This window comes from Cavia porcellus, unplaced genomic scaffold (assembly GCF_034190915.1).
Source record: "Cavia porcellus strain 051 isolate PalLab524CR breed Dunkin Hartley unplaced genomic scaffold, mCavPor4.1 scaffold_4, whole genome shotgun sequence".
In the NCBI taxonomy this organism is placed as follows: Eukaryota; Metazoa; Chordata; class Mammalia; order Rodentia; family Caviidae; genus Cavia; species Cavia porcellus.
In genome coordinates, this window is record NW_026947487.1 from 53,752,374 (window position 1) to 53,777,309 (window position 24,936).

Below are 24,936 nucleotides of genomic sequence, written 5' to 3' on the forward strand. Positions count from 1 at the left end.
GGTTACAGTGAGTGTGGAGCCGGGGCACCCCCACAGCCAGCACTCTGCGGACACCAGTCCTCATCCATATTAGGGTCATTCACAAACCCACTCACATAATTTCAATAATTAGCTAGATTTAAATATTGGATCATTTTGGGGCGAAGCCCATGACTCACTGTTTTTAAAGGCTTGTTTTGGAGATGCTGAACAGAATGTTCCACTGAGCCCTAACCCATAGGGACCAGTGGAATACAAGCTGGGGCAAACGTCACACTTCTTTAAGGTCCCATCTTAGGCCATAGAAGCAGCTCTGGGTCAGCACAGTGTACACACTGCCCGTAGCCACACAGAGATGTCCAGACAGGAGCAAGAAGCTGAAGCTAAACAGTGAAGGGTGGGCTCTTAAGCGAATTATTGATCCCTTCAATCCTTGGGGCATGGGAGTTGTTTTTTTTTAAGAGAATAAAGCCTAAAATGCAACAGAATAAAGCCAATCAAACAAAACAGTGAAAGTGACACAGGAACCCAAAACAGGATTAGAAGAAATCAACAGTGGCTACCATAGTGCCTCCTGCTATCTCTGAAATTGCCACCCATACCATCAAACAGAGTAAAATCAAATAAAACAGCAGAGCATTGAATAAAACAAAACAAAACAGTGAGAACAATACTGGATTTTGAAAGCAAAACAGAAGGAAATCCCCTACATGCTACATTTGTATACTGTTGTCCTCCTGGCAGATGCTCAGACCACTGGCCTTCGGTCTGCAAAGTCACCCAAACAATACAAGCTGTTATTTGTGTTTGTAACCCGGTTGCTATCAAGTCACCTGTCCTCCAAATCAGCCAGGTGTTTACGGAGGGGGCTGTTCTTGACTCTCAGCCCGCGTGCCCATAGGCTCATGGGAAGGGCAAACTGGCTTCTTGTTATGCTCCTCCCAGACCCAACATGGCTCCTGTTGACTCACAGGAAGGGTGGACTGGCTTGTGCCTCTTCCTGGGTCCCCCATAACTTACAGGCATTAGAGTTTTAAAATCCAAATGTTTTGAAAGATATACTAAAGTTAGCTGGGTGTGGTGGTGCACACCTGTAATCCCAGCACTCAGAAGGCTGAGGCAGGAGGATCACTGTGAGCTCTAGGACAGCCTGGGATAACAGCGAGTTCACGACAAGCTTGGACTATATATACAGCAAGATTCTGTCACAAAACTAAGACTAATCATGATCATAATAATGATCTAGTAAATGTAAAATAGCATAAGTTACCACCACGGCTGCTCCTTGATTCTCAGAGCTCCTCTGCAAATCATACACACCCCGTTCCGTTTGGGTTTCTCCGAGTTGGACACAGGTAGAACAGGAGCCCTCCCCACTTCAAAACAAGAAAGGGGGCCAGAGAATGAGCACACCAGGGCTCCAGCTCAAAGAAAGGACTGTGAGAGAGGGACTCACCCAGAGGCCTTGACTCCAGTGCCCAAGTGTTGGGGTCACAGCTGCCGCCCCAGGAGGGTGTGGAGGCCACTGCCGGAACCGGAAGGTACGGGGTGTTAGAACCAGGTGATGGGGGACTCTGGAGCTGTGAAGAAGCAGGGAAAATCAGAGTGGCCCCCACACTGGTGGGAGGAGAGACACAGGGATGCCCAGCACCAGGCGGTGTATGTTCTCATCCTGAGCAGGGACCCTGTGGACAAGCCCACCCCATGCTGCCAAACAGCAGCACCAGAGACCACAGACGCGATACACGCATGGCTTTAAGTTAACTAAGGGGCCCCATGCATTCTCCTTTCACGTTTTTTTATTTTAGTTGTTTTTTTTGTTTGTTTGTGTTTTTTTGGTAACATCCCTTTCTCATTGGACGACACCCATGTCCTTTCTTGCTTTTTATTTTGAGACAGTCTTAAACTGCCCAGGATGAGCCCCGTGTGTTACTCTCCTGCCTCAGCTTCCCCGAGTGCAGGAAAGACTGGTGTGCACCACCTCGCCTGGCTGCCTTTCATAGCGTTTGAACTTGGGTTCACGGATGGGTAGCTGGAAGGCTCGCTGCAGCCCCTTTAACTGGGAAGCGACTTGGTTTTATTTTGCAAGTCACCTTATAGCTGCATGACTTCATCCCGAGCAAGCTAAATGAGGGAATTTTTAGTATTATAACGGTCACTAAGCAGACTGCTGGTGTGTCAGCGATTAGAAGGGGTGAGGACTCTGGGCGAGTGAGTGTGGAAAGATACTGCTGCTTCGTGGCATTTTCCTTGGGTGGCTTCAGGCAGCAGTAGATGGCAACTGGGAACAAGGCTGGGATGCTGGGCAGTGCAGGGAGGGGCACCAAGGCCAGCCAGGGTGCTTCCCAGCCGGAGTGTCAGTTCAATCTTGCCAAATCCCCTGAAATCTATTGAAACACCCGCCAATGTCCACAAGCATCTCTCAGCAGCTCGGAGGAGAGTCTCAGACCTCCCGGCCAGGGCTGAGCATTCCCTCATGCTTCAGAGCCATGCGCATGGCCCATCAGTCCAAGTGGCCAGGCAAGGCTGTGTACCCCCCTGAAAGCTGTGGTCTTGATGGCACCATGCCGCGCCTTCTCCAGTGGCACCCACCTGTGGGAGGACTTGGCCTTTCTGCCCTCGGTTAGGGACCTCCTGCTAGGCGTTTCTCACTAAGCACAGTCAGCCTCCCAAACAGCCATTAAAGCACTTTCCACCAGTGAGTGGCCGCAGGGTGGCCCGTTCTGACCTATTTTGGCTGACTGGCTCCTCTCTAAAGAGTTTGGTCATTGCTGCTCGGCTGCAGGAGCTGGCCCGGCCACATTCCTCCGGGCGTTTCTCTGAGTCCTGACCTCTGCCTGAGATCACTGCCCGAGAAATGCTGCTCAAATCAAACCCTGGGGTCCAGACTCCTGGGCACAGTGGTAATTTCTTTTCTTTCCGTACAGCTTGCTTTTTTGGTGATGGAAATTCACTGACACTGTTTTCTTCTAGAAAGATGTCAGTGCTATTTCCACCTTCAAAGGTCAGTTTGAACATTTTATGCTGGACCTGGACCATGCCCGGAGCCTTAAGTGAGAGTGCCTGTGTCACAGGACATGGTGACAGGCCCGGGGCCCCTGTGAGAGGAGGCCCCACATCTCCCAACCCTGCCCACCAGGCCCACTCCACAGAGGTGACTGTTGTGCATGAGTCTCACTTTCCGATTCACCTCCGTGGTGACCAAGTCCTCAAGTCAGGTGATGAAGCAATGATCCCATAGTGGGGCTCCAGAGTCCTAGCTTCCTGGACCCCAAATGGTGGGGATGATGGGAAATGCACCCAGCATCCCCCTAAAAACCTCAGACTCCCATCACCCTCAACCACAGCCACAGCCACAGAAACGATTTCCCAAAATCAAGGGCGACAGCAGGACTGGGGCAGTGTGTCCAAGGCTAATTCAGAGCAGCCGGCAGAGGTGCTGAGTTTCCGGCATCTCTGGTTCCCCACGAAGCGGCTGCCCTGGGACCTCTTAGGCTGACCGGATATTTTTCGCCACCTCTGATGGGCAGCAGAGTCCGATTCCCCCTGGGGTCCCCGCCGGCTCCCCAGGGCTGTGTGTTCTGTGTGGGTCATCCCTTTGTCCCCTCAGCAGCCTGCCTGTTTTCTCCCTGATGTCCTTTGATAAGTTGATGCTTACATTTAATGTAGCCCAGGTTTGCAGTCTGTTTGCATGGTTAGTGGCTGAACCATTGTTTTTGAATTTCACCATGGACATACCTACAGGGAGCGATGTGCTTCTGGCCCTTGTCGTCTTCAAGTTCCTTTTTCTTGTCTTATTGCACAGTCCAGACTGCATTAGCCACGTGCAAGCAGGATGTGCCGGTCACCACTGCAACCTCTGTGGGCTCTGCCAGGGTTTTGTGATGGATCACAAATGCTACGCAAGCTGTTTTCAGAGCCCAGATTCACTTCTCAAATTGTGCAGCCCCCAAGCAACTTTCTGAGCTGTCTTCAACCAGTGGGTAACACAGGAAACAGTTTTCCAAGTCTTCTTTATCTTTTCTAGGGATTCAAATGCAGACAGAAACATAAGCTAGGGAGAGAGTAACACAGACGACCACACAGGCTCATGCCTTACTATGGCTGTGACATCGAGCCCAGCATTGAGTGTGCAGCCTGTCCTTGGTCCTCTTGGGTTGGGAGTTGGGAGTTGGCTGTCAATTATGACGATCCCCAAGCGCAGCCACCAGCTGACTGAGGCCCACAAAAGTGTTGGCTTTGGACGGAAGTGTCGTTTTCTGTGTTTATGCATGTGCCGCTCTCAGCGTCTCCTCTCGGAGGGATGGCAGGTTTGCCAAGCAGTTGGCCTGTGGCAGATCTGTGACCTCAGCAGTGGTCTCCAGTGTGGTCTGGCCCTTGGTGACAAGAAGCCCACTGCCCAATCTCCCAACCTGACTTTACAGAGGTACCCAGAGGCCAGATGCTGCAACCTCTGTATGCTATTTTATTTTATTTATTTTTTGCAGTTCGGGGACTGAACTCAGGACTTTCACATGAGTGCATTTCCAGTCCCCACCCCACACTCCTTTTTTTGAGATGGGCTCTTTCTAAATTTCAACATGACCCATGCTGGGCTCCACCTTGCAGTCCTCTTGCCTCAGCCTCCCAGAGTACTGGAATTATAGGCATGCACCAACACACCCAGCTCTGTATTCTTGGAAAGCATCACAGTTCTACAGTTCTCCCCTGGGCCCAGCAGCCTTGATGTCATGGGGCCTGGTCTCCTCACCCTGCCCTGAGCTGGGCCTCCATGGTGCCCACTTGCATGACCCCAGTACCCTTCATGGGTGGTTTCTCATGACCCTTCCCCAGCCAGGGACTCCGGCTGCACAGGAGGGTCCTGCATCCCCAGCCACCCATCACCTTCCCATGAGCACATCCACTCCTTGTCGCCTGGCCCCCAACGCCACAGCCACCGCTCTGTGGAGTCACAGTGGTAAAATCAGTTTCCTCACATTCCTGACTTCCCTGGTAACCCAAGCAGTGGGCACCTGGCTGCCCTCCTGCTACAGCTAGGAAACTCAGGCCAGGAAGATAAACCAGGGAGGTTCCGAGAGGTGGCCAGTGTAAGGTGGGCCCAGGGTGCAGCCCAGACGCATGGGCATCAGTCAGCCCCATGACGGGTGCAGCTGCCTCCCCGTGGGGCTGGGGACATCTGCTGCCCGGGTGGCCGAGGCAGAGCCTGGCTCCTAACTGAGACTGTGAGAACAGGGCCCGCAACAAGACGGGACAACTGCGTGTGAGAACCCGTTGGCATGCCTAGTCTGAAAGTCCTTGCCCTGTGGCCCAAGCCTCTGGCCCCCCACACGAGGCAGGATGCTCGTGGCTGTGTGCATGGCAGAGCCCGCTTTGTCCCCTCCCCTCCCTTTCTGATTCACTCTCCTGGCCATGCTGCGCACACTTGAGACGGACGTCAGGTACACGGCATGTTCCTGGCAGTGTACACCCGTCATTTAGGAGGGGTCCAGGAAACACAGGGAGGAAAAGGGCTGAGGGAGGGATGCAGGGGTGCTCCATGCATGTGCCAGCTCTCCCCGAGGACCATCATCGTGAGGCACGGCACACGTGGGCTAACGAACTGAGAACACAAGGTTGGGCCAAAGCTCAGTGCAGAGTGGTATGGGCACAGGCAGGAAGACTGGGCATCCCAGGAGCAGGCAGCACTGCGCAGCACCCTCCTGTCCATCAGCAGCATGAAGCAGTGGTGAAGGGAGGAGAGGCAGGGTTCGACCTCATATCTGAAGCGTGGCCTCAGGAGTGGCCCAGGAAGAGGAGTCCAGCAAAGCCTGAGCCCAAAGGCCTTGGACAAGAAAGGTCCCCCACGGGCCATGCCTCCTCAGGAGCCCTAAGCTGTCCTTGTTCCCAGGGTGGCTCTGCAGTCCCTCCTCATCCCTCTGCATCTGTGCATGCCGGCTCCTGCTCTGTTATCCCCGTTATTCTTTCCCCTCCTCTGGCAGAGCGATGCTGAGCATTAGAAGTTGGCCACTTCCTCTTTTCCTGGAAAATATTCTAATGTGCCCCCTTGATAATGCGGCTGATTGTGCGTCCCAGGCAGAGCCAGGCCTTCATGAACACGCGGGGAAACTGCATGACGCTGCACTTGGAAAGCTGGCGATAATGGGCCAATTCATGGGAACGGATGCATAAGGGCGGGCGTGAATATCAAAATGAAGTTGAACAAGCAGGTTTTTATGGGACCCTCGCAGCAAACCATGCTTGGGAGCAGCCCAGGAAGCTGGACAGAAGCAGCCATTGCCCACTGGGGTTGGGGTGGCCTGGCGTCTCTCAGCCCTGCCACCTTGGAGGACTGGGGATGCATAGGATTGGTCCTTGATGGCTCATGCCCTTAGCAGGGCCTCTACTCTATGGCCAACCCTGCGCCCCTGGGGCTGACGCAGAAGCAGCTGCGGGGCAGGGGCAACATGGAGAGGTCCGGTGGGCTGGACGTGGGAAGTGGGTCTTGCTGGGATGGGCACCTGGAAATACGCAGAGGATGCAGGTGCTCGTCGTGCTTTGTCCATCGTGCTCTGTGGTACTCGCTCACCACAGCACTGCTAGCCTCTCCACCGTAGTGGCTGTGGCTCTCGGGGGCTGACCCTCTGTTTTTCCAAAGTGGGGTGTGGGGAAAAGGCTGCTTCTGGAAGACAGCTTTGCGCGTTACCATCTTGGCAGAGCAGAGATAGAATCGGGGTCTGGTGGTGCACACTTATGATCTCTGCATTCGGGGAGGCTGAGCCAAGAGGACTGCAAGTTTAGCCTCAGACTGAGATTGAACAGTCGAGCAACTTATCCAGACCTTGTCTCAAGAAGAAAAGCCAACTAAAAAAAAGAACAGAAATGAGCCGAGGATGGAACTCAGGAAAAGTTCAGTTTCTTGTTTCTGAGTAGATCAAACACTGGAATTCCTTTCTCCAGTTTTACTCATAGAAAAGAGGTCCAAATCCACATTGGCACCCAGGGGCGCCAATGTCCAGGCCTCAGGCCCTTCTAAGAGATGCAAGAAGGCCTGTAACAAATCCATGGAGTGACCAGCATTAAAAAATATGGTCCAGTTCTTACACACGATGGAGCACTACTGTGCCATAAAAAGGGTAAACCTGAGTCACGTGTAGGAAAACCAATGCACATGGAGACCGCAGTGTGACGTGAGGTGCATCAGATGCACGACCTCAGATGTGCCATGGCTTCTCCTGTGGGATGAACCCGAAGTGCAGATAAAGCGGAAAATGAAAGACAGACCCTGGGAAACAGAAAGAGGTCTCTTGCATGTGTGAAGGGGGCGAAGGGTTGGGGAGGGCCTAAGAAGAATGAAGGGGTGTTGCCGGCACAAGCCAGCTCCCCAGGAACATGGGCGTTATGTAACGCATGCATGCACGGGTAAAAATACAGAAAAAGAAAAAGAAAAAGAAAAAGAAGGCCTGGCACCCGCTGTGCCTGGGAGGCTGGTGGCCCCAGAACACATGCTGTGCAGGCTGCTGTGCTCTGCAGCCTCAGGGCTTCAAAGGACCAGGCCCTCCCGCATGGTGTGGGGCCAGGGCAGGCATCGGAGGAGGAGACGAAGGGGGAAGAGGGGGAGGAGGGGGAGGTCTATAAAGGGAAAAGCTGCAGCCTGACTGTTTATGGTATGCCGAGCTGTGCTTCCTGGCAGGCGCTTTCTGAGGGAGGTGCTGGCTGAGGAAGCCTGAATCACGGCGGTCGGGAATGAGGGAGGAAGGCGGCCACTGGATCTGCTGGTGCAGAGGACAGTGAGGGCCACCTGTGTCAGGCCCAGAGCCCGGGTGATGGTGCCAAGTGCTTCCCGCAGTGGGATGTGAGCCCACCCGATTCCTGAGAGCGCTGTGTGCCGCAGTGTCCCTCGGTCCCCCGTGGTGCCCCTGAGTAGCAGTCTCTGTGCTGCTTCCCAGCCACTCCCCGAAGCGGTGCCACCAGTTATCAGGCCCCTGGCAGCCTCAAGTTAGGGTAGGGATTTGCCCCAGCACTGTGAGACCGTCCCTCCGGGCCCTGAGCGTCGACTGAGTCATGAGTCTCTGTGGCCTCTGCTGCCGGGTCGAATCCTGGGCCAGGGCTCTCAGGTCGCTGGTCCTCAGGGACCTGGGGTCGCCCTGAGGGGACATAGATGTGCACCGGGGGAGTGATCCAGGAGAAATCGAGGTTCAGACTCTCACCAGCCTCCGGAGACTTCTCACTGTGCCTCCCCCACTCAGCGCCACACTTCCTGGCCTTTGTTGGACGGAGGCACAAGTCCTGTTTAGAAAGGACAGGGCCATAAAAACCGGATATGAAAGAGGGCTGGTGACATCACTTCAAACACTCCAGGAAGTCGGCCACATGTGTATGATCCCAGCGTGTGGCTTGTTTGTAGGGTGATAAGAGCACTGGAGAAGCCTGGGGACTGAGCCTGGTGGGTGGCCCCCAGCACTCTGGGCCCTTTATCTCAGGCTCAGAGGGAGAAACCAGCCTGGGCCGGGGTCCTTGGAGGCCCTGGCTAGAGGGCCGACCTCAGGGACAAGGGTCAATGCGCCCAGTCAGCTGTCTGTCCACCGAGGTAAGAAGAAAAAGAAAACCCAGATGGTGGGAGGGATGGACACGCTGGTTCTGCAGACCTCGCCTAGAGGAAGCGGAGAAGTGGAGGCCACCTGAGCAGTGGTGACCCCCACACGCTGCCTGTGCACCCAAACTCCCCACTGCCAAGCGTGGGTGCAGCGTTCTCTGCACCCAGATCAGATGAGAACAGCGAAAATGTCCTCGTGCCTCCCACAAGGCCAAAGGCCTCCCCGCTGGGCCCTGCTCAGTGCTAGGGATAGACCCCTGTCCCCCAGGGAGGCAGAAAATAAAGGGAGATGAGATGGGAGTGGCATGCACTTCCTGCCCACTCTCGCTAAGGGTTTTTTTCCTCAGGGCCTAAGCACAGCCCCGGTGGGAAAGTTGGTTCCGCTGCCCCTTCTTCTCCCCCAGATTTTGGTTTGTCTTTGGAGACAGAGTCTCAGTATGGCCTTAAACTTAAGGCCACTGTGTAGCCCAGGCCAGCCTCAAACTCACAGCGACCCTACTGCATCAGCCTCCTGAGTGCTGAGATTGTAGGTCTGCACCACCACACCCAGCTCAGGCTACCTGTTTTATGAATGGAAAACTCAAGAACAAGGAGATAAGTCCATCTCCCAAGGCCTTGGCCTGAGCTCCCTCTTCCAGAGCATGGGCCCATTTGGAAGGGATCACTCATCTCGCTGGAGAGCCCCTTGGGCTGGAAGGTCCCAGGGGCCCAGGGGAAGACACCTGCCTGGCTGTGACACCTCACAGCCCATTGCAGACCAGCCCTCGGGCTGGCCAGGGTGACAGAGCCCTGCTGTTGGGTGTGTGGGGAGTCAGGCAGCAGGGAGCTGAGAGGATGGGCAGGGAAGGGGCCACAGCTGCCCCTGGGTGACAAAGTCACCGCTGTCCCCTGCCGTGACCAAGAAGCAGCCCCACAGACCCACAGTGCAGTGAGAGCCACAGGCACAAGGTCACAGCACGTGGGGACCCGTGGAACCAGAGCTCAGAAGTCCCAGCACAGTGCGGGAGCCAGGCTGCCAGGTGCTTCAAAGCCGGGTGCTGGTGCTGCGTTGCCTCTGGCCCCGTGCCCCGGTGACATAGACGGTCAAGTGTGCGAGGAGCAGGCCTGCACCCGGGAGCCGAGCCTGCCCGGGCAGCGCAGCACTGTCCTTTGCCAACACAAACGCGTGCCCTCCTCGCCTGGACCAGCTTGACTGCCAGAACAGGCACTCTTTGTGTCCCAGGGAGCCCGAGGGCTTCGTGCCGGTCCCTGTCATCACCCCAGGTTAGCGGGACAGGGCAGAGCCCTGCGGCTGTGCCCTTCTCCTGGTAAACGGCTGCACGCGGCGCCTCCAGCTATGGGCATGGTGCTAAGTGTGCACTGCACACTTGCATGCCAGCACTGACTCACATGCACCTTCACTCCCATGGAGAAGACCAAGAACTGACACGCACAGCGCACAGATAATTAGAGCGCGGCGGTGAGGTAATGCCTTGGGCTGAGCCAGAGCTGCCTCTCCCAACCCCAGCCAGGAGCACCCGCCAGACGGCTGAGGCAGGACCAGCCCGCCATGAAAGCAGTACACACTGAGAACGCTCGCCCCCCTCCATCCCTGAGTGGCCCTTGAAGGACAAGCGAGCACTCTCGGTGACTTTTCTCCTGACACCCAGGCATAGTGGGATCCCAGGGCTGCAGAACAACTGCCTGGCAGCACCACGGCTTAGCCTGTCATCCCAGCACTTGGGAGGCTGAGGCAAGAGAACTGCCATGAGTCCACGGCCAGCCTGGGCTACATAGTGAGACCCTGTCTCGAAAAGCAGACAGAAAGTCTCTAACATGACCAGTTTTCTCATTATCTGGTGAGAAGAGCAACGCTTAAAGAGTTCTCAAGCAAGGGGCTGTTCAACCTCAGTGCCTTGCTGCCGGCAGGCGGTAACCAGAGGTTGATGCCAATGCTGTGGAGTCCCAAGCTCACACATGACATTGCTCATAGTGTAGCAAAGCCTCAGAGGAGCTGGGTGTGGGGGGCATAGCAAACCCCCAAGTCCCCAGCTCTATCACCCCTGCCAGATCTCAGGGCTCCCCCAAGCTGCAGGAAAAGGGTTAGCAGGCTGGTGCTTAGCAGAGTCCTGGGGCTTCTCTTCCTTGCTGGGAAGCCCCACATCCATGGGGCTGTGCTGTTACTTGCATCGGGATCCATCCTGATTTTATTAACACCTGAGAGAGGAGGTCGCACGGGTGTGGTGAAGTCTGCCCAGCACTCCTTCCACAGCCTTCTCAATTTGCAGGGTGACTCTGCAGAAGGCGAGGATTTGGGGGTACCGTTACACAGTGTGCTGGAGCTGAAACCCCCGCACTGCACAGCACAATTGACAAGAGGTGGCATCCAAGAGACTAGATTTTCTTTTCGTGGCGTGAATGTTGGGCCGGGTACGAAGTGACTGTTCCGAGCTGACCAGACTGACACACAAAGTGTGTCCTGGGAGGAATGAAAACCCAGAGATGGGAGCACTGGAATCCTTAGCATTCCGGCTTCCTGTGGAAAGAGTTTAAGTATTCCAGGGGAGGTGGGTCGAGAGGGACGAGGCTCTGGAAGCAGAAAGGTAAGCTCAGCGAGGAGGAGTAATACCAGCACTCGGGGAGGCTCAGGGTGCAGGTGGGCTCAAGCCCAGCTCTTACAATGACAGGCATGGTGAGACCCTGCCTCAGAGTAAAAATTTAAAAACCAGGGAGGTAGCTTAGTGTGAAGGCCCTGAATTCAACGTCCAGGAACAAAGAGAAGAAAAAGCCGGGAATGATGGCACAAGCTTATAATGCCAGCCCTTACGAGACGGAGGCGGAAGGATTGCTGTGAGTTTGAGGCCAGCCTGTGCTTCATAAGCAAGTTTGAGGCCAGTCTGACCTACAAAATGAGAAAAGGAGGAGGAAGAAGAAGAAGGAGAAAAGAAATGGGGGAGAAAGAGGGGAGGAATAGTGGACTGAAGGAGCAGTGCCCCAGAGACAGTCAGAGAGGCCGTGCCACACGTGGACCTGGGACCTGGGAGGTGATATACAGGTGCATTGTGTCTGTGAACAGACCGTGATGTAGCTGGATGACTGGAACTGGAAGTGACCCCTAGCCGGGCCTTTGGGATCCGTATACACAGAGGTGGGCAGAGGCGACCCTCCACATTCAGGATGGCAGAGCAGGGGCCAGGAACCTGAGGGGCAGAAACCGTGTTCAGAGACCCACCAGAGAGTTCCAGGACAGTGTCAAAGGGCTTTGGCCTAAGCTGTGTCTCCGTTACCTCTGTGTGTGTGTAGTCACATGTACATGGGTGTACATTCCTGGGTGTGCATCTGTGGATCTCAGAATACCACCAGTGGGCAGCAGTTCCACAAGGTGCTTGCTCAGCGGGAAGGGCTCGGGAGCCGCAGTGGCCTCCCCTGGCTCTTCGAGGACAGAGCACCCTCGAGGTGGACATGGCAGGCAGACCCTTCTTGGACACACTCTTTGGGAGACTTGCCGTCTGTCCACTTGCAGCTCTCAATCTGGGAGTCCCAGGTGGGAAGTCCTTTGTGATCCCTGTTTAAGACAGAGTCGCTGTGGATGGTGTGTGCTAAATCGAGATGAGGAGTCCTCGGGTGTTTCAGCACTGGAACTGCGGCTGCTCTCAACACTACCAAAGCGGCAATGGAGTAGGCTTGGGGGAGCAGTGCAGGAGCCCTGATCGGGCTCGAACCTCTCTCGGCCCGCCTGCCCCATCCAGATGATACCTGCTACCTCCCACACATCCGTGGCCCCTGCTTGCTGCCCCGAGGGCCCTGCGGCCTCCCCCACTGGCTATGTCTGGGTTCCAGGCCCTGCCCTGATGACTCAGGAAGGGGCAGCTCCAGACCCCCACCCCTCCACCTGATAAAGCATCCTTGGGGTGACCGATTTGCCCCCTAACAGGCTGCCTAAGGCCATGGCACACCTGCTGTCCTCTCTCCTGCAGGAAAAAAGAGACTGAGTCCTGAGGAAGAGCCAGGGCAGTAGCTCCCGTACTCCCCACTCCCCACTGCCCCTGGCCCCTGTTCTGCCTGTCCTCACCTAAAGCCCAGGCCACCCACACCTGAGATGCGGCCCACCCTGGGCTGGGTGCCCCTGGGAAGTGCTGGCTTGGCTGCCTGGCTGCAGTCCAGCTGCAGCTCCAGCCTGTGCACCGGGCCTGCTGGCTGACACCAGGGACCCTGGTGCAAGAGCGCTCACAGCAGACCTGTGTAGCTGTATCAGACATCACAAGAACCTGGGAGGTGTCCGGCCTTGGCCTCTGGCCTGCTGAGCTCCCTTGGCTCATGGACACACACACACCCCGTCATATTCCTGCAGCAGTACCACACGCAGCACTGCAGTGGGGCTGCCCCAGGTTACACCATGGAAACCTTTGTGCTTGGTGCTGCCGGGGGACTGGGAGGCGGCCTGCTGGCTGGAAGCTGCCATTAGGATGGGCAAGCATGCATCTTGTTCCCATGACTCAAGTGTAGCACCTAAGGCCAAGTGCCCTGGTTGTGGCTGCTGCCATGGTAACGTCTGCTGCCACAGTGACCGGAGGGCAGTGTGGCCACTCCCCAGGCATCCGCTAAGGGAGCTCACCCAGGACCCAGGCTGCAGGCTTCCCTGGCTCCCCATCTTCCTGGCTCTCCCACTCCGACATAGCAGCCTGACCTCCTGAATCTCCTACATCTTCAGCTCCTGGAGGACAGGGCGTGGCCATCATCACTGTGCTGGAACTCACTGCTGTTGGCCACTGGGCAGTCCATCCGCCATGCTACCTCTGTGTCTCCAGATGGTGACCAGTCCAGGGCTATTCTAGGGTGACCCCTTTTGTTCTGGTGCCCTTGAAAAGCTGCTAAACAAAGGACTCGGAGTTGGCGGGGTCTCCCCTGGCTCTTTAGGGACAGGATTTTGTTCTGTGAGTCGCTCTATGACGCATGCTTCCTTTTCCATATACCTCGGCCTGCTAATAGCACATTGGAATGATTTCCTTAATTTCTAAAGCAGCGTGTGCGGAAGGGGCTTATATTTCCTGTTTTGATAAACGGGTGGAACTGTGCTGGGAGCTCGCTCCCAAGCTGGCTCTCTTCGTGGTTGGCCTCTTTTTACTGAACTAGAAGGATATTTTTAAAAAGCCCTGCTTGACCAGACTTGCAAGGAAGACAAAGACTTGTGCAGATTATTTTGCCTTAAAATAGGAAAGGTAATTACTTTCCTCAGTGAGAAATATTTACCTTTCCTGTCACTCAGACTGGGTGGGCAGAGTTTCCTCTGCAGAGGACGGTTGGGTTGGATGCTGGGGATGACTCCATGGTAAATATCTGTGAATTCCCTTAGGAGAATTGCATTTTTTGGCTGGAGGTATATTGACTTAAAAGAGACTTCCTTGGACAAGGCTTTTCTGGAACATGTAGAGGACAAACTATCCTTTGTTTTGGGACAGATGCATTTTGTTCTTGAATCTTCATATAAATGCGGTTAATACGCACTTCGTGTGCCAGTTGGAAACCATGGCCATCTTACTTTTTCTTTCATTCCCCTATGGCACATCAACCTTAAATAACAAGAGCTACAAAGAACGCGGTACGTCACCGCGGGTTTTGCCTCTGATTGTCCATGTCTGATACACATGGACATCTCATACAGGAAGTGAAACAGACAGAAGGAGTCTAAATCTTCTAGGCATTTTACCTTCTGGCAGTCAAGCTATTTCATATTTTTAAAAGTTTTTAAATATCCTAAATCCAGAGCCAGTCTTGGAGTAGCGGCACTGGGCCACTTTCCGTGTCCCCAGACTGTGCGTCCTTTGGCAGGTGGGGAGAGGAAGTCTTTCCCAGAGACTTGATGGCTAAGGTCCCCAGCGGAGTGATGTGACACCCTGCCATCGGCCAACACCAGCCCCGTGGGACCGGATGTCCTCTAATCTTGCAGCTGCTTCTGTTGATCTCTGCCGGCTCTCAGGAATCCGTTTATAAATGGCAGCAGTGGCTGTGGCAGCCACAGAGCCAGGGGAGGCCGACCTGGAGCACTCCCCGAGCCAGGCAGGAAACTGTCTCCTCAGGGGACTCAGGCTTCTGCTCTCCTGAGGTGCTGGACACTGCAGTTAGGTCAAGATGGGTCCAGGCGGGCTGCCCAGGAAAACAGACGGGCTTTCAAAGCTTTCTAACATAATGATTTAGGAAGACTCGAAGGAAGGTACCCTGTGAAGTCAGCTGATGGTTCTGCTTCTGCGGGTTTGCCCTGGACTCCTGGGAACAGTGTCAGCTGCGTCCCCACAGAACGAACACGATCTGTCCCCAGAGAACACCTCTGGGGCCTTCTCCTCACTAGCTGGTTCAAAAGCCATCCAGGTCCCTCCTGAGACCCTCAATTTCTGATCAGCACAGTAGTGCTGGCTGCCAGTGCAGGCAGAATAAAACCCAGCAGGAAATGGAGTGCTGGAGTGTCCATTTTGGAGATGGAAGTGAAGACTCACCGGAAATCCCACCTCTGAGTCCTGGGTGTTCAGAGCCTCTGAGGCCCCCCAGGAGGCAGGGTCAAAGGGAGGCTAAGGGTGGCCCTTTGCTGGGACAGTTGTGCCCAGGTGCTGAGCCTGTACCACTCCACTGCAGCACCAGGACCAGCTGCCTGGGGGGAGGGGGAAGATACGTCCCAGGTGGGCAAGGCCCCTTCCCAGTGCCCAGTCACCACCACCGGAGGTCACTACAAGAGCCGATCCTGACCTGGGAGGGCTTGGAAGTACACAGCAGGGTCCATTGCTGAGGTGGCTGGCAGCCCCCCGAGATGCAGTCAGGTGGGAGGCGCAAGGCTTTTTCAGTGAGGACTTGACCTGCAGGTGTGGGTTTGTGCTTTTGTTGCTGTGAGCAGTAAAAGCAAGGAACAGAGCTATGACATGGAGCTGGCTTCCCGGGTGTGCATGGTTAGAGTCATAAAGTTGGGAGACACGGCCACAGGCCTGCATGCAGTCCCTACCCCCACTCCCTCATCAGGAGGTGCTGACTATGGAGAAAGCTCCAGGCCCCACATCTGCGCAGGGATCAAGTGGGGACGCGCTCTGGCGAAAGAGGCTGTCTAGACCTCACCCGGCCCCAGCAAGCAAATATTTCTACTTGCCCTGGAGACTGGATTCCTGAGCACGGCACTGAGGGCTCTTGTTGGTGCTGGAATTTGTAAGCACCCACTCGAGAGACAAGTGAGCAGCTGGGCAAGTGTGTGTTACACACACGCATGCACACGCACATGCGCACGCACATACACACAGCCTGCTGGAGTCCGGAGGGTCCACAGAGGAAGCCGCCATCCAGAGCTGTTTGTCCATCCACCATGAGACAGGGCCGGGGCCTTGAGCACACAGCTGGAAAGATAGAGGTGTCCTGGCTGCCTCCTGCCCTGGGACTCCCAGCAGGAAAGCACCATTCAGCTCAAGAAGGCAGTGGAGAGCAAACTCACCTCTAACCAAACGCAGGGAGTTGCCTAAGCTTAGAGCAGGAGTCCGTTAGATCAATCTGAAACCTTTACAGTGATTTTACTGGTTTATATGCTGGGATTTGGCAGGTGGCCCTAAAATCATAATCAGAAAAGGCCTGTGAAACTCCAGCCAGGGCTCTGCACACAGACGACCCTTCTGGAGCGTGAGCCTTCTGCTTTGCAAAGCACAGCCAGCGAGTTCTTTGGAGAAGTGGGGTCCTGCCTGTTGCTGTCATCAGGTCCCCTGTACCAGAAGTCTGTGCATGTCCCTTGGTGCAGTGAGCAACCCGTGGGGCTGTGTGGTTAGAAACCACATAAGTGAAATCACAGAATGCACATCCCCACTCTCCACGCACCTTGAAACTGTGGTCAGCTGGCAGATACTGGAATATTTGAGGGCTGTCACTTTGATGCTGTGGAGCTCAGGCTGCTTCAGTGCCTCACTTGGAACAGAAAGATCTGTGAAAAGAGCCTGAGAAGGTTCTCGATGTCTTGCTTTCTTTAAAGGGTTTGAGGCTTGCAGGCGTTTGGAATAGGCCACACACAGGGGTTGTAAAGAGCACCCAAAAGAGAGGCTTCGCCTGAGGCCTTTCGGGCAGGAGTTGTCACTAAGGAGAGGGTCTCGCAGTCTTCAGAGGGAACCTTGAGGGGTTCTGAGGCCGGAGTGACCCTGGCCAGATGGCTCAGATGGGAGGTGGCTGGTCCTTCCTATCCCTGTGGGTGAGGGCAGACCTTGCTCGACTCGGGATGCAATGCGGGAGGGGGCGGGGTGGGTTCCGGGACACCCACCCCGCCCATGGTGCCCAAGGACCTGCTGCTGACTGCCAGGGGGACAGTGGGGACAGTGACGCCACTGCGTGGATGCACCAGAAAGGTCCTTCCTCTGGATGGGCTCTGTGGGCCCCCAGGCACTGGGCTGAGATTCTCCTAGGACCCCGCACCACCAGGTGGGGAGGGTGACCCCATCTTGCCTGTGCGTGGGGTGCTGCACCGTGGTACCTGCTGGGGGTGCCACACAGTAACTGTGAGGGAAGGGGGGCTGTGTCGCACTCCTGCTCACAGCACTGAGCCCTGTGGACACGGGCTGGGGTGCTCCTCCATGAGGCCACCCCACGGCCTCTTTACTCTGAACTGCAGTGCAGTCCTGCCTCAGCGTGACGCCCCTCTGGGGACCTCTCCTGCCTTTCTCCACATACCTCCCCCTCCAGGCAGATGAGGCATCCTCGAGGCCCCATGGGTCCCTGCTGGGCACTGTCTCTACCCGCTGAACCGCTGTTCCAGGAGCATGTACTTGGGTCCTGGCCCCAGGGCTCCACTCAGCCTCTGAGGTTGTACACAGCCTGGCCTCCAAGACGGTGACATCCTCCTGGTGGGCTGTGCCTAGCAGGGAAGCCAGGCTTGGTCAGGCAGGGTGGAGGGGGTCCTCTGTCCCTTCTACCCACCTTTCGGGGAACCTGACCCTCCTCAGGGGAATGTTTGTCAGGCATTGAAGGTGCGCTGGGCTGTGGAGAGGGCACCCTGTGAGGTGTAGGTGACGACTGTGCCATGTGCCCTGGGGTAACCAGTTGTGTGCTTTGTTTCCACAGGGTGTGAAGAAGTTCGATGTGCCCTGCGGAGGGAGAGACTGCAGCAGTGGCTGCCAGTGCTACCCCGAGAAGGGAGGCCGAGTAAGTCTGAGTGCCATGTGCACCCCCCTTTCCGCGTACCCCGCTTCCCATGGACCGGCAGCCTCTCAGAGCCATGAGGTCCACAGCTGCTTCCTAAGAAGTACAGCACCCACCCCTGGGCCCTCTGTCACCACAGCCAGCTCTGATGTGACATGGGACAGGGACTGTGCCGTTTCCTCACCTCTGTGAATACACACGGCTGCCCCAGGATCTGCCAGGGGTTGGCCAGGAGTCCTGTGGGCACCGAGATCTGAAGTGCCCAAGTCCTTCTGTCTCGTGTCAGGGTACCTAGTGTCCTTCCGTGTACTCATTTGTTCATTGGTACTGGGGATCGAACTCACACCCTCGTGCTTGCACTGCTGTGCCCCTGAGCTGTATACCCAGCCCCTCCCGTGAACTTTACACGTCTCCAGGTACTCCTGAGACCAGGTGCAGTGCTTTATTTAGGGAATAATGACCAGGAAAAAGCCCAAACCTGCTCAGGGTAAGTGGGCAATTTCTGATATTTCTGATCTGTGGTTGATGGAATCTGCAGATCCAGGGGCCAGCCGTGTGTGTGTGTGCGTGTGTGTGTGTGTGTGTGTGTGTGTGTGTCCGTATACATACACAGATACCCTTATGTGAAGTGCAGCAATGGTTTGCAGTATATTTTGCATAAACATGGACTTTATAAAAACCCATAATGGGGAGCAGAGTTGCGTCTGAACCATGGCAGAGGCGTACAAACCTGACAGCGCTGACGGCAGCCCCTTGACGTTGATGCTAACATAAAATTACTCACTTCCTGGATGCCCGTAGCTGGCTCCCAGGTGAGCGTGAAGGTGTCCCCTTTGAAATACCGACCTGATGGTGGGGCGAATGTGTTCAGTGCTTGGTGGAAACAGGGGTCTCTCAGCAGCTGCCTGCCCTGTGAGAGGCCAGGAAAGCAGCTCCAGGCAGAGCTGCCCGAAAGCCCTGGTTTGACCCTTGGTACCACAAGAAACCAAACAAAGCACAGACAGCCCGCTGAGTCTGCATGCAGGCCCCGCTTCCTTCTGAAAGGTGGTGTTTCTGTGCACATGTGCAGGCCCATGGATGGGGACCGTAGGGTTCAGCCTGTCCCCAGCCCTCTGTGTCTCACCTGGGGGCTGTGTGGTCCCTCCAGGACCTGGGCTTGGCTGCACCTTGGTGACAAAGGCCCATCTGTGATGCACGGGAATTGTTGCCTGTGTTGCTCTGCTGGGGTCACAAAGCATGACAGTCCTGGTGTTCCCATGAGTTTCAGACTGCTGAATCCCAGCATGGGGTTGGAGTAGCTGCACCCTTCCTACCCCCCAGGAGGACGTCGTCTTTGGGAGTGTAGCCTGTGGCTGGATGTGAAACCACTGTACCCCCATTCCCGAGCTCCTCCTCAGAACCTAACGGATGGTGGGATAGTGAGGACATTCTAGTGAATCTGAATTTGTCGCTCTTGTGAGACTGACCATTAGATCAGTGCAGGGGTCCCAGTAGGGGCCCCTCCTCGGTGTCAGGGCCACTGCTCCACACTCTGTTCATTGAAAACTGCAGCTCTCTAATCTGTGACCTTCTGATTTATCAAAGGGCCTCGTGGCTTGGCCAGGGACTCTGCTTAAGGAACTAAAGGTCATTCTTCAGCATGCCACAAGGGTAAACACTTTTTAAATGTAAGAAGCCATTTCCTGAGATGTAAAATTCCCCTTGGTCCCCAGCTATAGATTTTCCCAGCGATGACACGCTGGGGCAGGACAGGAGTGCACACTCCCTGGCTGGCTTGGCCTTATATGGACAGGAAGTGGATAAATCAGTGGTGTGGCGTCCAGAGCGGCCGTGGGGGTGGAGCTGGAGTCTGGGGGTTCTCTTTACACTTCACATACCACCAGCCACGCAGAGCCAGGATGCCCGGACAGAGGGCCACTCACCCAAAGCAGACCCCAGGCAACATCTTCCGTCCAACCTCGCCCAGAGTCTGGCTCTCTGGGAAGGACAGCTTGCTCTGGTTATTCAGTAGACTGCCATGGGCGGGGGAGTGTGTGCCTGTGTGGTGCCTCGGGGCACCAGGGCCAGGTCTCTAAGGTTTCCTGGGTCTCTGTGACTTGGGAAACTCACTCCCAGAGCAGGAGTCCCTCTGTCTCCCAGCATCCCGTGACGGGAACGTCAGAGTCTATTTTCTGACGTTGCGATGTAAAGGGCAAAATGTCCACCTCCAGCTGACTTAACACCAGAAATCCAGAGTAGCCTGGGCTGGGCTTCACTGCAGGTATCAGGCAAGTCACAGACGCTGACCACATGAGGCAGACTTGATGGTTGTCTCAGTAGTTTGTACGAAAGGAAATGATGCCCACGCAGGCCTCTGCTAGGGGGCCGTCCTTTCAGGTTCCGGTGCCCTGTTGTGTGCTGCATGATTCCTACCATGGGCTGGCCAGATGGCCCGGGGAGGTCAGGGCAATTGGCACCAGTCCATCCAAGTAGCGCAGGTGTGTCACTGCACATTGGCTAGGAAGGAGACAGAAAGAGCAAAGAGCAAAGTGAGAGAAGCCTGTTGTGGGTATTCCCGGGTACAGTCACATGTGCTTCAGCCAAACAGTCACTACGGCACACACTGTGTTTATCCTACAGACCAGGCATGTATGTGCATTAAACATCACCTAATCCACAGATCTACAAACATGTTTCTGCGCAAAGCCATTTCTGCCGACTTCAGGGTGTGAGGAGATTTTTTAAAGTAATGCAATCCATAAAAATAGCAGCCCGGCAAATCCATGTCCAGGAGCTGCGTGCGTAGCCTGTTCTTTCCCAGAGCTTCCCTGGGGGCTGCGGGCCATGGATTTTCCCCACATCGCTACTAAAGCTGCGATCTAAACGCCTCCCTGCACACGGGCCAAGCCTGGCTGACTCGGCCTTATATGGACATGGTACCCCAGCGGCTGCATCCTCACCATGGTGACAGCCAGCGGCAGGAGCCGGTGGGTAATTCTTGGCTCCTGAGCAGCAGCGGGCGAACCGTGACTCTGGCTCCAAGCAGAGTCTGCAGTTGCCAAGCGAACAGGCTGCATGTGCCGGGCACAGAGACCCTTTCTTCTGCTTCTCTGGCCTTGGGGAGCGATGGCAGAGCGGGATGGGCCAAGGAGGGGACAGGGCTGGACTGACAAGGCCTCTCGCTGCCTCCCTATCCCACTTTAGGGTGTAATGAGATTTTTTACATGCCCATCTCCGCCTGCCACCACCCCCTTCTAAAACCTCAGGGTCACTTTAGCACCCCACACCACACTGCACGGAGCCCAGTCACTCCCTGCAGGGAGGCAGGTGGGCAGGGCCCTCCCTGCACCTCACGCCCTTCTGGTCCGTAACTGCCATTGCAGGACCCTGGCTTGCTTGAGGCAATGGGCAGCCGTGGTCCTTCTCTGCCCTGTGCGTCTCCTGCCAGGACCTTGTCTAGAGCCAAGGCTGATGCAGTGAAGAGGAGAGGGTGTGTCCAGTGGGTTTTCCCCACAACAGGGACAGAAGCAGGGTGACCACAAAAGAGCCAGAAATGGGGGACAAGGGAAGGTAGGAGGTGAGGAGAAGACCAAGCTAACCTGGAGTCCCCCTGGGGTGGTGACCAGCCTGCTTCACCAGCCAGAGCTCTTGGGAGGAAGCCAGGTAAGGTTCAGAGTTCCAGTCAAAGGAAATCCCATGGAAGACCCAGCGTATGGTCCCCGATGGCGGGAGGAGATCACATGCAGCCACGGTTGGCTGCTAACGCTTAATATTTAGCCAATGGACGATCGTTTATTGCACGTTTGCCGGGCACCAAGAGCACAGGCCCACACGGGATGGCTGTGCTCACCCCTGGCCCTCCAGAATCATTTCCTACACTGTGCGCAGACCGCCCAGCCAGGATGGCTGTCCAAGGCCTTGAAATGGGGCCAGGGAGACGTGACCTGAACCCCTGGGTTTACTCAAACAGACAGAATCCAAGTGAAATGGGCACATGGCCCAGCGGGCACCACATGGACCCTGAGGTCTAGCGAGGCGAGCAGACAGCAGACGAGGGAGGGGTGGAGGACAAAGACCGGAAGTCTGTGGCCGACAGCAGATCCTAGGTAGGGATGGAGCCATGCCAGGATTCATGGAACCAGGACAATGGAAAACGCGATGAGAATAAGACCGGGACCTGTGGCCCACTGGGGCTCTATCTTTGCAGAAAGATGTTATCTGGAAGGTAAATAGGCCAAAGTGCAGCACGGGGCCCCCGGATGCGCAGATGTGTCCCTGAGCCAGCCAGGGGAATTCCTTTCGGGCTTGTCACTGCACCCTCCCTCCTTCTGGAAACTCCTCGTCTGGCAGCCTTGGTGCAGGTGACCTTGGCGGCCCAGCTGCCAGCCTCAGACACGATGTGGCTCTTCCTCCCGTTCCAGCAGATGAAGTAAGCGTCTTCACAAAGCAGGACTCTGACGAACTTGTAGAAGCGAGTTGACTGTACCACCAGGGAAGGGAGAAGCAACCAGGGCTCGCTGGCTCCTCCCTCATGCCATCCCAGCGAAGGTGATGAAAACTTAATGTCCGAAGGATGATCGCAAACAGGATCTGGTATTTTATTTTTAAAAGGCCAGCTTGGAGCTCATGCAAAAGGAAGAAGAGTGCACTGTTGACATCTTACAGAGACATAACTTGGATATCACATCACTGAGCCAACTGGAGAAACCTCACCACATACAGGGTCTAGGGGTGCAAGGTAGTGTGTAAAGGGCCTGGGGTGTGATTTGGTGATAAAACATGTGCTTTGCACTCGCAGGGCTCTGGCTTCTATCCGCAGCACACGCACTTCTAAAAGGCAACTGTTTAGAATTTTAAAATGTGTTTCCCTTATCCTAGAAACCCTCGTTCCCCTCACTAGAATTGTGGCCTGCCTGGACCCTGTGGTCCCCTGCCGGTAGATACCTCATTAGAGAATAGGCATCGTCAGTTCTTTGGTGAAAGTTAGTGGCAGTGGTTGGACCTGACACTTAGCAACTTTGCCAGAAGCCATTCAGGTGACCAGGACAGACGCATAGGCATCCGACGGCCGGCCCTGACACCAGTAGAGAACCCGTCCGAGTGGGCCCAGGTGCTTTCAGTGGCTCCTCACGTGGCCTGGACCAGTGGGCGTTGGACCAGAATGCAGAGACGAGTCAGGCGCGGTGCTTGTTTTGTTTATTCACACACACAAATGCACATACACGCATACACACACATGCATGCATACACACACGCATGCACACACACACACATATACACACACATGTACACACACATGCCACTCCAAAAACTATGCTTTGGCATAGTTTTGCCACATTCTTTCCTAATGAAAATGCTGCCTCTGTCTGGATTCCAGGGTTTGCTAATGAGTCCAGGGTTATCTAGGACCTTAGATATGCCTTCCTCAGGGAGCTGCACACCGCTACCCATCCTTCTGAATCTGCACCACAACCCATCCACAGAGCAGGCTTGGAGGCTCAGGGGAGCAAACAAGATCAAGAAAAAACCGCTTCCCCTCTGTTACTTAGCTGGGTTCATGGTTGATCAATGTTTCATGGAAAGCAGGGTGGGGTGGGGTTTTCGGGAGCCCAGCAACAACCATGCAGGCCAGCAGCCAGCTGGTGCGGGTACAGAACTGCCTTCCGTGGGCTTGGAACAGTGGCACAGTCTCAGCAAAGTGGGCACCTGTCACAAAGCACAGTGACAAAACCACTAGCTAGACTGCACACTGAGGTGGATAGCACTGGGCTTTGGGGCAAACTGGGGTGTGGGAGCACATGCAGGACAGCAGCAATGACCGCTCCCATCTTGGGTGGACCCCGAGAGATACCCCGCTCAGTGCACAAACTGGGGAGGAGGTTCCTACTGGGCAGAAGCTGCAGTTCCAGCAGACCTCCCTCTGCTACCTCTCGGCAGGGACTTCTTCTGTCCAATGTGGAGCTGAAGCCCCACACTCTGCCCTCCAGAAGGCACAGCGCCCCTCCAAGGCCTTGCTTTATTCACTTCCGGCCTCAGCCTTCCCAGGAGCCGAAGCAAAGCTGTCCCCAACGCTGGGGCTGTCTTGGTGTGGGTCTGGCAGCAGGGCGTATGCTCAACTTGGTGTCTGCCATTCGGCAGGTAGCGTGGGAACTGCTGGCAGGGAGGGCACAGGGGCACCATCTGCCCATCCTGGTCCCCAGGCTTCTGTACCCCACTGCAACAGTGGAAAACACCATGGATTGCTCTGGAGAGTCAGGACACAGCTTCTCACTTTCTTTGAGATTCGGTACATTAATAACCCAAGGAAAGCATGGCAGAAGCCACCAACCCTGATGACATTTCATGTCTGAAGGTCTCCTGAACGTGCCAGGCTCAGCACCACACAGTGGGGCTCCAGGGAAGTGGGGCACAAAGCCTCCTTCTGCCTCGTTTTCCTCTCTTTAGCCCTCAGGGACTACCCCGTCAATATTCAAGGGCAAAACCATTCATTCAGTGTGCGTTCCTGTCACTGGCATCCGGCGAACTGGCAGTAAGTTTCTGTTTAATATTTCAAGCTTCAAAGTTTTCCCCAGGAGCTAACCAGCCAGGGCCCTGAGCAGCCTGTGCGCCCATCCTCAAGGCTCCCACCAGCTTGTTCATACAATGTAGACAGCCAGACCCTTCCAGTGGTCAGATGTCTGACTCAGGGGGAGCCCCGGAGCAGCTTGCAGTAGACACGCGTCCCCGCTGACTGCCGGTGCCCAGCCCAGACACCTAGAGTCAGGAAAAACGGAAGCAGAAGTAGATGTAGCCACCAGCAGCAGCCCCCAGCCACCGACACCAGCCGGGTGCTGATGGTCCCTTGGTACCAGCCCCTGTGAGGGCAGGACTGCGTCTCCCCAAAGGAACAGAAGAGTCTGCAGCCAAAACATTGTGAGGAAACATAATTCCTACAGCCGGGAACCGGAAAGAAAGAACAAGGAAACAAAAAACCTGACATGGGATGGAAGCAATTAAAGCTGGGTAAATAATATCTTTGGCCTTAATAAGTCCTCAGATACATCGTTGGCAGCATCCGAGCTTCTTGTTACACTGGTGTCTTTGCTCGCCACTCAGACTCTTCAGATTTGAAGTCTTTGAAAAATAAAGAAACAGATGCGTCTTTGCTGCGTCCCTCTGTTGGGAAACACGGAGAGCTGGCATGTTTCAGCTGCGCATGGGAATGATTATTTTGAGGAAAATGCATTTGAAGTCCTGGGAAGATGCTATATAAATCACAAGGGAATCCTAGGGTCATTTGT

General features: G+C 55.3%; 1 protein-coding gene across 1 annotated transcript in view; it reads left to right on the forward strand.

Moving 5' to 3' along the window:
* The window catches only part of Col4a2 (collagen type IV alpha 2 chain), a 116,877-nt gene that overhangs the window by 16,105 nt on the left and 75,836 nt on the right, over positions 1-24,936 (forward strand). Inside the window, exon 4 of the mRNA XM_063247028.1 lies at positions 17,600-17,680. Coding sequence (XP_063103098.1) covers positions 17,600-17,680 — 81 coding nt within the window. The remainder of the gene's footprint in view (positions 1-17,599; positions 17,681-24,936) is intronic.